The sequence below is a fragment of the Schistocerca nitens genome, chromosome 5 (genome assembly GCF_023898315.1).
Source record: "Schistocerca nitens isolate TAMUIC-IGC-003100 chromosome 5, iqSchNite1.1, whole genome shotgun sequence".
NCBI lineage: Eukaryota > Metazoa > Arthropoda > Insecta > Orthoptera > Acrididae > Schistocerca > Schistocerca nitens.
This window is the reverse complement of record NC_064618.1, coordinates 205,238,560-205,254,139: the sequence shown is the minus strand read 5'-3', so window position 1 is coordinate 205,254,139 and position 15,580 is coordinate 205,238,560. Positions and strand designations below refer to the sequence as shown.

The 15,580-nt window shown below is 40.5% G+C and overlaps 1 protein-coding gene across 1 annotated transcript in view; it reads left to right on the top strand.

Annotated features, from left to right (window-relative positions):
• The first annotated feature begins 374 nt into the window (after positions 1–374).
• The window catches only part of LOC126260856 (sodium-coupled monocarboxylate transporter 1-like), a 92,468-nt gene continuing 77,262 nt past the window's right edge, over positions 375–15,580 (top strand). The window contains exons 1-3 of the mRNA XM_049958269.1: positions 375–604; positions 6,905–7,064; positions 11,527–11,644. Coding sequence (XP_049814226.1) covers positions 384–604; positions 6,905–7,064; positions 11,527–11,644 — 499 coding nt within the window. The 5' untranslated portion in view covers positions 375–383. The remainder of the gene's footprint in view (positions 605–6,904; positions 7,065–11,526; positions 11,645–15,580) is intronic.

Genomic DNA, 15,580 nt, shown 5'->3' with positions numbered 1-15,580 from the left:
TTTATGCTTCTGTTAGAGCAAGTGACATTCTGCCATAGGCGACGCGAAGACAATATGACACTAGTTACAGCGGGTACAGAGACATTTAAGCAGGCATTTCTGTCGCGTTCCATACGCGATTGGGATGGAAATAATCCCTCAAATTGATAAAAAGGGAACAATCGTCTACCATGCACATCGCAGTGGTTTGCAGTGTATAGTGTAGGAGTAGAATCCCAAGGTCTTGTTTCTTCATTTGATGCTTTAAAAGATGGAAAGGGGAAGAAACTGCCTAATGAGGAAATTTGACTGTGTTGCTAGTAAGAGTGACATGATATTTCAGGGGCCCTTGGTGATAGCAGCCTTCAGGAACACACACGGCCGTCACGACTGGTGGGATCAACATGGCGGCCAACGTAACAGCTGCGGCAGCAGGTGTGGTGGGGAGACAGGTGCTGTTCGGCTGGGTGGACTACGTGGCGTTCGCGCTAATGCCCGCTCTCTCCTTGGCCATAGGCCTCTACTTCGGCATCTGCGGCCGCGCCAAGAACACTGCCAAGGTGGACTACCTGCACGGCGGCAAGACTATGAGGGTGCTCCCCGTCGCCATCTCGCAAATATCGAGGTGAGCCATCCACTCTGCAAGACATTACTCACATGTTAGCGTAAATTAGTACACTGCTTGAGAATTGCTTGGTAGTAATGATGCAGGATGTTCGGTACTTCCAGTTACATACTTCGAAGATATGTTGAGGTCACTGAGCACACAATATATCGAATAGGAACCAACGGCTGGGAATATACTGTTTCAGCTCTACAACCATTTCAGATTAGGTTTTTAACATACTCATTTCTGCTTTATGAATTTAATTATTTAGTAACTGCAAGGAGAATAATTAAAGAACTTATCAGCACTTTTGTCTGTAGTAAACCTGAAAAGATTCCTGACATTATTGAAAAAAAGAAGAAGAAGAAAAACGAAAAAACAAAAACGAGTGCAGCAATGGTTACTCATGCACTTCATCAGCTGCTCAGTATGGCGACCACTTAAGTCGATGTATGCGTTGTACCCGTCCATCATGTTATGATGCACCCTCTCCGTTATCTCCGTCACATCTGGTGTGTCGTCAGTCTGTCGTGCAGAAATTGTGCCAGCGAACCTCCCTCTGCCTCTACAGGAGTGTCACAAATTGAGCAATATATATATATATATATATATAGGGTGGTCGGAAAATGTCTGAAACGCTCGTAGGGGTGTTACAGGGCAGGTTGCACATTGACATAAATGTTAACAAAAAATACGATACGTTGCACCGTTTCCGAGTTATTAAGCACTGAATGTAGCCAATAGGGGCGTCGCGCGCTCACATTCAAGCGGCCTGCCAGGGGCGGTGTTACCTAACGAGTGCTTTGTTTGGTTAGCAGAAACTTGAATTCGCGCTCGCAACGACGTTATTGGCTAACTTCAATGCCAAATAACTCGGAAACAGCGCAACGTATCGCATTTTTTTTCTTAACATTTATGTCTCAGTACAATCTGCCGTACATCACGACAAGCGTTTCAGACATTTTCTGACTACCATATATATATATATATATATATATATATATATATATATATATATATATATATATATATATATATATAGGGTGAGTTACCTAACATTACCGCTGCATATATTTCGTAAACCACAGATCGAACGCGAGGAGAGGGGTTAGTGTAATTGGTTACTACAAGCCATAAAAAAATGCACGGAAGTATGTTTTTTAACACAAACCTACGTTTTTTAAATGGAACCCCGTTAGTTTTGTTAGCACATCTGAACATATAAACAAATATGTAATCAGTGCCGTTTGTTGCATTGTAAAATGTTAATTATATCCGGAGATATTGTAACCTAAAGTTGACGCTTGAGTACCACTCCTCCGCTGTTCGATCGTGTGTATCGGAGAGCACCGAATTACGTAGGGATCCAAAGGGAACGGTCATGGTCCTTAGGTACAGAAGACATTGGAAGAGCACGTTACGTCCACATGCTAACACCTTTTTATTGGTCTTTCTCACTGACGCACTTGTACATTACCATGAGGGGCGAGGTACACGTACACACGTGGTTTCCGTTTTCAATTACGGAGTGGAATAGAGTGTGTCCCGACTTGTCAGACCAATAGATGTTCAATGTGGTGGCCATCATTTGCTGCACACAATTTCAATCTCTGGCGTAATGAATGTCGTACACGCCGCAGTACATCTGGTGTAATGTCGCCGCAGGCTGCCACAATACGTTGTTTCATATCCTCTGGGATTGTAGGCACATCACGGTACACATTCTCCTTTAACGTACCCACAGAAAGAAGTCCAGAGGTGTAAGATCAGGAGAACGGGCTGCCCAATTTATGGGTGCTCCACGTCCTATGAAACCCCTGTCGAACATCCTGTCAAGGGTGAGCCTAGTGTTAATTGCGGAATGTGCAGGTGCACCATCATGCTGATACCACATACGTCGACGCGTTTCCAGTGGGACATTTTCGAGCAACGTTCGCAGATCATTCTTTAGAAACGTGATGTATGTTGCAGCTGTTTGGGCCCCTGCAATGAAGTGAGGACAATGTTTCAAGCGTCAACTTTAGGTTACGTAATCTCCGGATGTAATTAACATTTTACAATGCAACAAACGGCACTGATTACGTATTTGTTTATATGTTCAGGTGCGCTAACAAAACCAACGTGGTTCTATTTTAAAAAAACGTAGGTTTGTGTTAAAAAACATACTTCCCTGCATTTTTGTATGTTTTGTATTAAACAATTACACTAGCCCCTCTCCTCACGTTCGGTCTGTGGAATCGTTCGTCAGTATTTGATGTGGTTTACGAAATGTATCCAGCGGTAACGTTAGGTGACTCACCATATACTTTAATAAAAGAATTAAATTAGAGAAAAAGTTTTATTTTCACACTACAATGAAAGTATTTTGTTGCAAAACACTTATTCTACAAAAGTGCGTTAATTTCCTTACGTATTTCGAAATTCATGCGACCAGATAGGATAGGAATATTTTACGATGATAGCACGTTCCATAAGATTTGAGGATCGCAAACACATAACCGTATAGACAGAAAGCTGCTCTCGGAGCAGTATCTTGAGCGCCTACAGTCATTCAAGGTTCTATCCGTGGTAATCTCTCATCAGCACGCGTCCCTACAACACCCGATGAGAATGTTCCATTGGATTCAAAAAAATGGTTCAAATGGCTTTAAGCACTATGCGACTTAATATCTGATGTCATCAGTTCCGTAGAACTTAGAACTACTTAAACCTAACTAACCTAATGACATCACAAACATCCATGCCCGATGTAGGATTCGAACCTGCGACCACAGCAGCAACGCGGTTCCGGACTGAAGCGCCTAGAACCGCTCGTCGGATTTTCAAGTGCTGCTAGTATTGAATGCAGTCCCTTCATACATGATTTTGAGGACAACTGCGAATAAGAGCCGTAAGTTATATGATAACAGAATCCAAATAATGAACTCGTTATATATCACCATACACAAAAAGTGATCAGTGCAGCTATTGTACCACACCATGGCGAATACTGGGATGAAGAGATTCGTAGGATTTACATCATTTCTGAAGTCTACCAAATGATTTTGAGTGGTGGTGAAGATCTCGCTAGATTGTCTCACCTGGATTCATTTCTGCGTCTGTTCCAAAAAGATTTGTAATAAGACGTTCAGTAATGAGAAGCTTCGTTCATGGACGCTGAAGAATTATGACAGAATCTGATTGTGGAAAACCACGGGGAAAAACGATATTTCATTATTGCAGACATCCTGAAATATGATATCAGCGAGACCTGTCATGAAGATATCACCATTCGTCTCACAAGGGAGATTTTTCACAAGCTAGCCAACATTTACATGTATGTAATCAAAGAAGAGATTATCTGTTTCAACGCGCTGAGCAAAGGCGAGTAAGTCTTTTAGGATACCGCCACTTCATAAATCAAATCTATTCAGCAAGAAACATAGGCAAACTGAGATTAAATTTATAATATTCTCATCACTTTTATCACACGGAAGTTTACCCCTGTATGACATATGAACAGAGTTTCGTTGTAGCAAAATGGCAGCAGATGTCACCTTATTTTGCAAAATGCCAGGAAGAGTTATCATACACGAAGCAATTATGAAAGGGTTACCTTAAGACGGGAGTTCGTGTATCTCCAAATGCCTCATAAGACCTCTATGTTTCTCCACACGGAACGATGTTCATGTATGTAAATATAGAAATGTAATGCATATATCACCGTACGGGGATACAATTGATTATGATTGTATCCTACATGGTTGCAGTCCTCGTTCACACCGGATTCATCTAGCGAACGATGTCTTCAAAAGAAAAAATAGCTCGGTGGCGGAAAGGTCAAATCGAATTCCCAGTCTGAATCCGATGAAGCAAATTAGTATACTCTGGGAATCGTATTGCTGCCCATAGTCCACATCATCATCGAAATAAGATGTCTGTGATGCTACCTGGTACTAAAGCTACCTTGTTAATTATAAGAGCCTTTGATTTAATGTTACCATAATGTGAATTTAAAAATAACAAAGTTATGTGATTATTGTCTGGAAAGATAGAGAAGTAAGTATAGAATATCACTGATCAAGGCGGACGGAAATGGCTTGCTTTGTACGAAAAGAATGCATCTGACAAGTAATACCAGTAATACAGAACCTGGTAGAATATAAATGGTTTGCAGTCATTGAGACTTACGTGGACACTTCTAGACCTTAAGCTGTCTGCTTCGGTTTCTCGTCCGACGCCTGTTTCATCGACAAGCTGACATTTTACCAACACAGGTGGCGGCATACTGGCAGACTTACCCGCATTTGCTCAGCGCGTTGAAAGAGGTAATCTCTTCTTTGACTACACACTGTTACCTCCAAAAGTTCCGCTTGAGGAAACGGTACTCTATTTTGTAGTTAATCTAGGTAGTCAGTTATCTCGTACAGCTCTGCATTCAGTAATCATTTGCGAATTGTAATGAGCCTAGTTTGCGGTATAATGTTCATTTCAAACGGATGTATTCTGCTTAATGTTGACATTATCACAATACTTACTACACTCCTGGAAATTGAAATAAGAACACCGTGAATTCATTGTCCCAGGAAGGGGAAACTTTATTGACACATTCCTGGGGTCAGATACATCACATGATCACACTGACAGAACCACAGGCACATAGACACAGGCAACAGAGCATGCACAATGTCGGCACTAGTACAGTGTATATCCACCTTTCGCAGCAATGCAGGCTGCTATTCTCCCATGGAGACGATCGTAGAGATGCTGGATGTAGTCCTGTGGAACGGCTTGCCATGCCATTTCCACCTGGCGCCTCAGTTGGACCAGCGTTCGTGCTGGACGTGCAGACCGCGTGAGACGACGCTTCATCCAGTCCCAAACATGCTCAATGGGGGACAGATCCGGAGATCTTGCTGGCCAGGGTAGTTGACTTACACCTTCTAGACCACGTTGGGTGGCACGGGATACATGCGGACGTGCATTGTCCTGTTGGAACAGCAAGTTCCCTTGCCGGTCTAGGAATGGTAGAACGATGGGTTCGATGACGGTTTGGATGTACCGTGCACTATTCAGTGTCCCCTCGACGATCACCAGTGGTGTACGGCCAGTGTAGGAGATCGCTCCCCACACCATGATGCCGGGTGTTGGCCCTGTGTGCCTCGGTCGTATGCAGTCCTGATTGTGGCGCTCACCTGCACGGCGCCAAACACGCATACGACCATCATTGGCACCAAGGCAGAAGCGACTCTCATCGCTGAAGACGACACGTCTCCATTCGTCCCTCCATTCACGCCTGTCGCGAGACCACTGGAGGCGGGCTGCACGATGTTGGGGCGTGAGCGGAAGACGGCCTAACGGTGTGCGGGACCGTAGCCCAGCTTCATGGAGACGGTTGCGAATGGTCCTCGCCGATACCCCAGGAGCAACAGTGTCCCCAATTTGCTGGGAAGTGGCGGTGCGGTCCCCTACGGCACAGCGTAGGATCCTACGGTCTTGGCGTGCATCCGTGCGTCGCTGCGGTCCGGTCCCAGGTCGACGGGCACGTGCACCTTCCGCCGACCACTGGCGACAACATCGATGTACTGTGGAGACCTCACGCTCACGTGTTGAGCAATTCGGCGGTACGTCCACCCGGCCTCCCGCATGCCCACTATACGCCCTCGCTCAAAGTCCGTCAACTGCACATACGGTTCACGTCCACGCTGTCGCGGCATGCTACCAGTGTTAAAGACTGCGATGGAGCTCCGTATGCCACGGCAAACTGGCTGACACTGACGGCGGCGGTGCACAAATGCTGCGCAGCTAGCGCCATTCGACGGCCAACACCGCGGTTCCTGGTGTGCCCGCTGTGCCGTGCGTGTGATCATTGCTTGTGCAGCCCTCTCGCAGTGTCCGGAGCAAGTATGGTGGGTCTGACACACCGGTGTCAATGTGTTCTTTTTTCCATTTCCAGGAGTGTATATATACATCACAGCGACCTTGGTGTTCTTCTCTCGATTACTCGTCAAGGTACTCATATTGAACTGTGTGAATAAGAATGACACATTTACCAATAGGAGCCAGTTCATCGACATCTCAGTTGAGAATATTTGCCACTTTAGTTTTCATAATCTTGTTGTAGACTATCTGCTATAAAACACAAAATCAGATATAACACTCGTACGTTAGGAATCCTCTACCAATCGGGGACGAATGGTAAATACAAATGAGTAGTGGAGCCATAGATTAAATGAATAAAGAATTATAAATGATTTGATCTCCTTAGGGAGTGATTCTTGATTTTATACATAGTATGTTGCCAACATCTACCTGATACACTCACACTTTTCTCAACAGTCACGTATCTGGTAGCACGCTGGTGGGTGTACCTTCAGAGATCTACTTGTACGGTAGTGTATACACTTGGATTTGCCTGAGTGTCATTCTGTTCTCTATCGTCACCAACTTCGTCTTTCTCCCAGTCTTCTTCGAGCTACAGCTCACATCAACTTACGAGGTAAGTTTATGAAGTATACTAGATAGAAATGGGAATTAATATTGTGGCTCAAACCAATTTGTTAACTAGGAACTGTCAGTAAATTCTTCTGTTATTACATATGAATATTAAGCAATGTCTCTATCTTAGGCTCTAAACAAATATATAAAAATGAATAAAAGTTTCCAGTCGTTTTGACGATAAAACTCTTTCATATGTGAGTGAAGTTGTTTCCCGTTTATAAATACTTGTTTAACACGAAGGAAATGAGCGATTGCTTAAAATTTTATTTTTAGAATTATTTTAAGACAATTGACTATTCATACTTCGTTAAATATTATAACTAGTATTCAGGAAATTACACCTTTTCGGCTTGGATTAATATCGACGAAATGTTGTGAAATATAAGCACAAGAGTGAGTTTTGTTACATTACAGTCATCAGTCGGTCTATTAGTCCAACCAAGTTGATCTGTGAGTACATACTATACGAAATGTATTACAAAGGGCCTTGGAAAGGTTTGGAGATTGGTTTCAGAAAATAAAGGAAACAAGAGTTACGAACAAAATATCTCCATTGGCCTTAAAACTAATCTCCATTAGCTACAACACATTTGTGACGTCGGTTGCAAAGCTGTTGGAAATCGACAGCAAACGCTTCTTCTGAAATTACTCGAAGAAATGGCCTTGTTGGATATCAGCAACAGCTACAAGTTCTTCTCGCTCAACACAAAGCGCTTGTCCTTCAAAACTTCCCTTATTCTCTAGATTTGGCGCCAGCAGACTTCTTTTTCTTTCTGAACTTTAAATTAGCTCTGCAAGGTTAACGCGTTGCAGACATACCATGTGACCACAGTTCTTCCAGTGGTTTCCACAAGAAGCGTTTCGAAACAATTTCCAACAGCTTTACACCCAATGTCAAACGTGTGTAGTACCTAATTGTGATTACTTTCAAGGCCAGTTAAGAGAAATTTTCTATCTCTTGTTTCCTTTGTTTTCTAACACCATACACTGAACTTTTCTGATGTACCTTGGACGTACCAGTCTGTTGTCTGACATGCTTGCCATTATACATTATTACTTCAGAACTAAAAAATACAGATTATAACAAGGAACTATATGTCAGTTATTCATTTCCTCTTTCATTTACAGGCTGATACTATGGAAAAATTTATATACCGAATCAGATAAGGTAATATTTTTTCAGTTGACTTATGTTTGCTCAGGGGGCTCTCTTAATGAAGAAGCAGTTGCAAACTGTGTCATACACAGTGGAAGTCTTTCTGGCCCACCAGGTTGGCGGACAGTCTACATATTTTTTTTTTCTTTTTCGGTTGCAAATTGAACTTTTCCAACTTTATGCGTATGTTCAGAATTTTCATGCATTATTGTACTATTCACAAGGTACAGCTAATGTATGAACTTCTGAATTCCTTCCGCTAACTGTTGATATAATGTATTATTGTAACAAAAATTCCACATCAGTAATGAAAAAATATTATGCTAAACAATCTGATTATTCATCCAACTATTTAACCCCTTGACATTGCTTTCACTATTCCAAAATATATTTGGAAGACTGATAAAGAACCTCAAATGTTGAGAATAAATTTGTTATCATTTTCAGGCTAGATTCTTTATTTTGGTTGTTCTTCTTCTGCTCTTTTAATAAGATTGAGTTTAAAAGAGAAAAAGTTAATTTTATCGAATAAAATTAAAATGGCTGAAAATATAATGAATAGAGAGTTAAGGAATATCTTTTGAATTATGAATGATTATGTCAGGGGTGTTGTTCTTCAGAATGTATGTTATCTTGCTTCCTAATCGTAATAATTCTAATATTTACCTCATCTCTATGAATGGCTAACGATCATCCATATTTCTAACATCGCTTGTGAAGATGAATTCGTTACCGTATTTCTCATTCATATAGTTTTAACATGTGTTTTCAACATCTATCATAGTTGCTTAATTAATATAATGCATGTCTCACTTTCATTTGGCTTTGATTTTGTTAAATCAGGACTATTGCTTGAATAATAGTATTTATAATTAGTAAAATTTTTATGTTTTTACATCATTTTAGGGCCTCCTTGTCCTAAAATATTTCCCATAACAAATCTGCCTTAATTAAAATGGCAGCATTGTCAGACTCAGCACTTGAGTTACCCATGCAAGAATCATTATCTTTAAAGTCTATTTGAAGCAGAGATCTTTAAGTTTTTTAACGTGCTTATATGTGATGGTCCGTATATTTGTTATCAGTAGTAAAATTTCTTCGTTACATATTCCTTCATTCTCCTTTCTTCCCCAATAGACGCGATTTGTTCGAGTTGTTTTTGCCTATTTGGAGATGGTGTACAAAGACTTAATTATTATCTTTACAGAGTAAACCCCTGACAAAAGATGGTTCTCTTGATGTTGAAGAAACAGGAAAAATGTCTCAAAAGTCTTTTGCTGATGGTATTGAAAGAATTCTTTCCTAACGTTTCGAATCTCTCCAGTAGTCTTTATCGTGATGACTGCACTTGTTGAATATTTATACAAGGCTTAAATTAAATAGTATGATTATATTTTTGTATATATTGACTATAATATCAGTTTCATTAAACATGACATCTTTCATGTTCATAACGTTGTTCATGTTTACATCGATGGCGATTCATTTATTTGTCTGTTACATGTATTTATATTCATGTATATGTTAATGTGTTAAAGATGCTTTAAACTTTTCCTGCTGGGAGTTTTTCATTGTAGTGAATGGAAACTCACAATTCTGTCATTTAATGCAGACGTCATAACATTACTTATTTGTAGCCTCAAAAAGCTTTTTTTTCTGGAGATGAACTGATGAATAAATACATCCAAGGAAACGAACTGTGCGATCAGATTTAGAAGTCCACTCAACGAAAAATGGCGGACATGTCGTCCTGTGCCTCATTTGGATAAAATGTAGAGCCTTGTTAGGTATCCAGATACTGAAATCGCTGCTTTCCATTCAAGTAGCCCTTGCATTGGCCTCACAGGGCTGTCAGTAACGAACTGTGTCTTATGTCAAGAACATTGATGAATAGTAATATTGCATCAACTACATAATTCTGAAAGAAGCCAAAATGTTAAGCTGAAGAAATACTGTGGCTTTAAAGTGAGGTATCTGAACCCCGAAACAAACATTAATTAGCGAGGGAGAATTTTTTAGTGAACTTGGTTTTAATAACTGTACACTGCTGAATATATCGATACATGACTATTTCTACAGTGAACAAAATACTCATGTCATAGTCATCAGACAAAAGTAATTTAAACTTGTGAATAATAAAAATGGGAAAGATGTAGTTTGGAAATACCATGAACAGATATATAAAAAGGAAATGAAAGAAAAGAGTTTATAAGAAAAGTGTATATACTTGTATTTGGTGTGATATTAGAGAAAAATGGAGTTCTTATATTTTAATGTCTTTGCTTGCTGTTAGGAAATGAAGTACCTCCTTAATTAATCTTATTCAATGAAAAGTGGCTTCGCCATCTCAAAATTGATTAAAGGAATAATGTTTCAAATCTATAAATTGCTACTTGCGATGAAGGTATATTTTATAGTTGGTATCAAAAAGAAAATTGTACATTCTTATAGGTAACTGAGATACGTGAAAGTAACAGGTAATACAGGTTTGAAAACGTTATTAATCCATTACCTTAACGTATAAAGGAATCAAGAAGACCAGGGATCGTAAAAGTATGTAGTTACATGAGTTTTCTCACAACTGATTCTGTTTCATTACAATAATGGACGAAGCTTCGTTATCTTTGGATAAACGACTCCATATTGAGAATGATATTTATTACTGTGGAGGCTGTTATGCCTATGTGTACGATAAATAATTTACTACTGTAGATGACATGTGTGTTGTTAACAGCAATCTCAATCTGGAATCATGGGCTATGTTACGCAGTGTGGAATAATTTCAAACCAAAAAGAGTTTAATGAAATTTGCGGAAGAATTAAGAGATAATGCATATTCTAACGAAAAAATGTAATATTTTGATTTCCTAGGTTCTTGAATACCAATTTGTACAGCATGATCGCGAATAAACACCTACTTGCCGGTATGGTATGTTCAGAAAGAGCGTTATCAAGGCGAAAATGATGGAAAAACTACCTCAAAAATTTACATACCGGCAGTAAATTACAGTATTGTGTTTGTATCAATATTTTGCGTATCCTGATTTTGTCACGTTTTCACCAACTTCACAATTTTAGGAAAAGAGATGTAATCGTGTAATGAGAGAGTGAAGAATGTTTCTAGCAATAAAATAAAAATGTGGAGAACTGAGTATTTTCAGAAACTGTACTGACCTCATCACCATGTATCTACTAACTCGTACTAGCAGTAGTAAGAGATTCGCCAGCCTTGTCTTTAGAATAGGTAGTTCTTGTAATTTCATTCATCCATTCTCCGTCCGCTTACATGCTGTTGGTGTTTCAGTACCTGGAGCGCCGCTTCAGCAGAATAATCCGTGTCCTGGCGTCGGGCTTGTTCACACTCAACATGGTGCTCCACCTGCCACTCTACCTCTACACGCCAGCCATCTGTTTCAGCCAAGGTACATCAACGAAAATAGTTTTATAAAGCAGTTAAACTCTAACTAAAAACACCTATAGCAATTATCGTTTAGGTCTGTCGAAATTATTGATTGAATTGTGTAACCAAATATACAAGACAGGAAAATGGCCAAAGAACTTTACAGGAAGTATCGTAACAGCTATTGAAAATAAAAAGAACAGCAAAAAGTGTGAGGAACATAGAACAGTGAGCCTGATGTCGCATGCGGCCAAAGTCTTGCTGAGTACGTTCAACAGGAGGCTTTATGGAAACTGAATTGCGTAATAGGAGATGAACAATTTGGTTTCAGGCGAGGAGTGGGAACTAGAGATGCCATTGGGCTAGTGCGAGTGATATGGGAGAGGTACATGGAGAAGAAAAGAAAGGTGTCTGTCGTGTTCATTGATCTTGAAAAGGGTTTTGACTGTGTCAAATGGGACAAACTGATGGAAATCCTAAGGAAACATGGAGTTGCCTGAGGGGATAGACGGCTAATTAGAAATTTATATTTGAACCAGAGAGCAAGAGTAAGAATAGGAAATGTGATGAGTGAAGAAATAGAACTGGGAAGAGGTGTAAGACAAGGTTGTTGTTTATCACCAACACTGTTCAATATATATCTTTAGGAAATTATTAGTGAAAGTTTTGATGGAAGGAGAGGAACTTGTATAGGGATTCGGAGAGTAGACTGAATAAGATTTGCTGACGACATGGTTGTCATGGCAGAGAGTGAAAGAGAGATGGAACAAATGTTAGATGTCCTAAACAGAAAATTAGGAGAATATGGAATGAAGATTAACAAGAAGAAAAAGAAAAGTATGGTAATTGGAGAGAACGGGAGAAAATGCCATATGAAAATAGGGATAGAGGAAGCAGAGCAAGTAAATAACTTCAGTTACTTGGGAAGTGTAATAATGGAATATGTATTGCTCAAAAGAAATTAAGAAAAGAATTGCAATGGCAAAAGAAGAATTCAAGAGGAAACAGAAATTACTTTGTGGACCACTAAACAGAGATCTGAGGAAAAGACTTGCCAAATGTTACATCTGGAGCGTTGCACCATATGGTGCCGAGACCTGAACATTGAGGAAGGAAGATGAAAGAGGACTGGAGGCACTAGAGTTGTGGATATGGAGAAGAATGGCAAAAGTGAAATGGGAAGACCGAGTAAGGAATGAAGAAGTACTAAGAGGAGTTGGAGAAGAAAGAAACATCCTCAAAATTATCAGAAACAGAAAACGGAACTGGATTGGACACTGCTTGAGGAGGGACCGTTTATTGAAGGAAGGAATAGAAGGAATGGTGGAGGGAAAAAGGGGAAGAGGAAAAATAAGATATCAAATGCTGGACAATATGAAAGGAGACAAATATTCAGGAATGAAAAGACTGGCTATGGACAGACAAAAGTGGAAGAGGTTTAACCCATGACAAGACCTGCCGTAAGGCAGAATACCATACCACTACTACTACTTTGTCGAAATAGACAGCACATCTGAAATGTCTCTCATTGCTAAGACAGTTAGTTGCCATTTCTATCAGAGCAATAGGACAGAATTCTCTAGCAGTTCGCTTATATTCATTAGCTAACACCGTGGTACTGGAACTTTAATAATGGTAAGCATTTATTTATAGCTTATACAGAAAATGAGTAGCGTTCAATAAGGAATGCAACACATTTTTCTGAAAGTTCGTTGGCTTTATTCATAATTCTAATGTATCATATTATTCACCACTCTTTTGGCTGATGCCCAAATCCGAAATCAGGGCAGGAAATGAAATACAACAAACAGAACTGAAAACACTTTTATTACGAACACAATAGTATTGTAGTGTCGGCAGACTTGCCAACACTACGCACACTAATTGAAAGAGCCGGCCAAGATGCACGCGCTAACTCACGAAGGATGGAGTGAGGTCTGAAACAGGATACGTAATAATTGCTATAAAGAAAAGTACGTAGCTTCTGGACTACTTAACTTTAATCCATCCTTTGTATACATCGTTCTTGATGAGCCATCTGGAGATTGTGGCGATACAAGTGAGACTCTTTAGATACAAGCTATCTAAGGCTAATGGCGCCTTGCTAGGTCGTAGCCATGGACTTAGCTGAAGGCTATTCTAACTGTCTCTCGGCAAATGAGAGAAAGGCTTCGTCCGTATAGTCGCTAGCAACGTCGTCGTACAACTGGGGCGAGTTCTCGTACGTCTCTCGAGACCTGCCGTGTGGTGGCGCTCGGTCTGCGATCACACAGTGGCGACACGCGGGTCCGACATGTACTAATGGACCGCGGCCGATTTAAGCTACCACCTAGCAAGTGTGGTGTCTGGCGGTGACACCACAAGTATAACCATAACAGAACTGGACTTCTCGACGGAGAGTGTTGCTATTCATACAAACATCGAACATCCAGGAATCTTCTATTTACACAAACGGCGAATACTCCAGAATACACAAACGCTGCAAACATAAGCTATTTCGAGAACCTTCCCGAAAAAATAGATACTTACTAACAAATAACTGATGGTGATCGGTTTTGAATTAACAACCAGCATAGCGCCAGCTAGCGAAACTGACCTCTACCCCGCTCTGCATTTATCATAGCTTGCTGCAAATATTAACCTTTTAAGTATTTTATAAGATGATGCGGCAGTACAACCGAAGATATTTCAAGGAGAATTACACCAACCACGGAACCGGCAGATTTGAAGCATTTGGTGTATGAGTCAGTACAGAAAAGCTTTATCATAATTTTGTTGTTTGCAATGTTCGCATTAGGGACCTTAACTTTTACGCTATGTCACACTGTCCAATAATACAGGGTGTATTAAAAAGAATCATCCGATTAAAAAAATCATAACTATTATATTATTTGACATACGTGCGTGAACAACGTACAACTGGAAAGAGCAGACTCTCGAGTTTTACACGGTTCCAGCTAAGTAGTAGCAGTGTGCGCCCCCTTCAGTTCTAGTAAAAATGGTGTCGGGACAACAAAAAGCGTTTTGTGTTCTACGTTTCGCGCAGTGCGTCTCAGTATCAACTGTTCAGCGTGAGTTTCGTACTAGGTATGGTATGGATCCTCCTACAGCACAGATCATTAGACGCTGGCATGAACAATTCCGAGAAACAGGTTGTTTGTCAGGCAAATCGCCGGGCCGTCTCCGATTGTCCGACACAGACGTCGAACGCATCCGCCATAGTTTCCCAAGGAGTCCACAGAAATCCGTTGGCCGTGCAGCTCACAGCTCAACATGTCCCCATGTCCGTACGGCGTGTGTTGCGTCGACATTTACACATGAAACCATACAAAATTCAGCTACTCTAAGCTCTTCGTGAATGTGACAAACAACAACGGGTGGAGTTCTGTACCGGATTGACATATGTCGTGCATCTCAATGAGGGCATGTTGAACACCTATGAACAGGTAGGGAAAGAAAGCTTTTTTAGTTCCCCGTTCATCAGAAAACAAACTTAACTGTATTTATTTATTCGTTTCAGAAATATAGGCGTGCCAAATTGGATGATTCTTTTGGATGCACCCTGTACAACATCTTGATTTCCTGATCAACACGTGGAAACAAGGTACCGCACAGTCTCTTACTTGCGCTAACGGAGGCAGTGCAAATATTCTTATGCAGTCCAGGCACTGTACTTCGAGGTCACTTCATCATTTAAGGTCAGCTTATACAAGGTCATACCAAAAAATTGACTGGAATGCAGCCGAGTGAAAACTTCGACAACCGCCAGTGTTTCGACACTTGCACACCCTCAGGAAATTCAAAACTTCGATTTGCAGAGCATGCGGAAAGATGACACACACACACACACACACACACACACACACACACACACACACACACAAGTACCACCACACAACTAAAAAGACCAACGTAAGACGTTATAGATAGTGAATATTAATAACTAACTAGTGCAGTA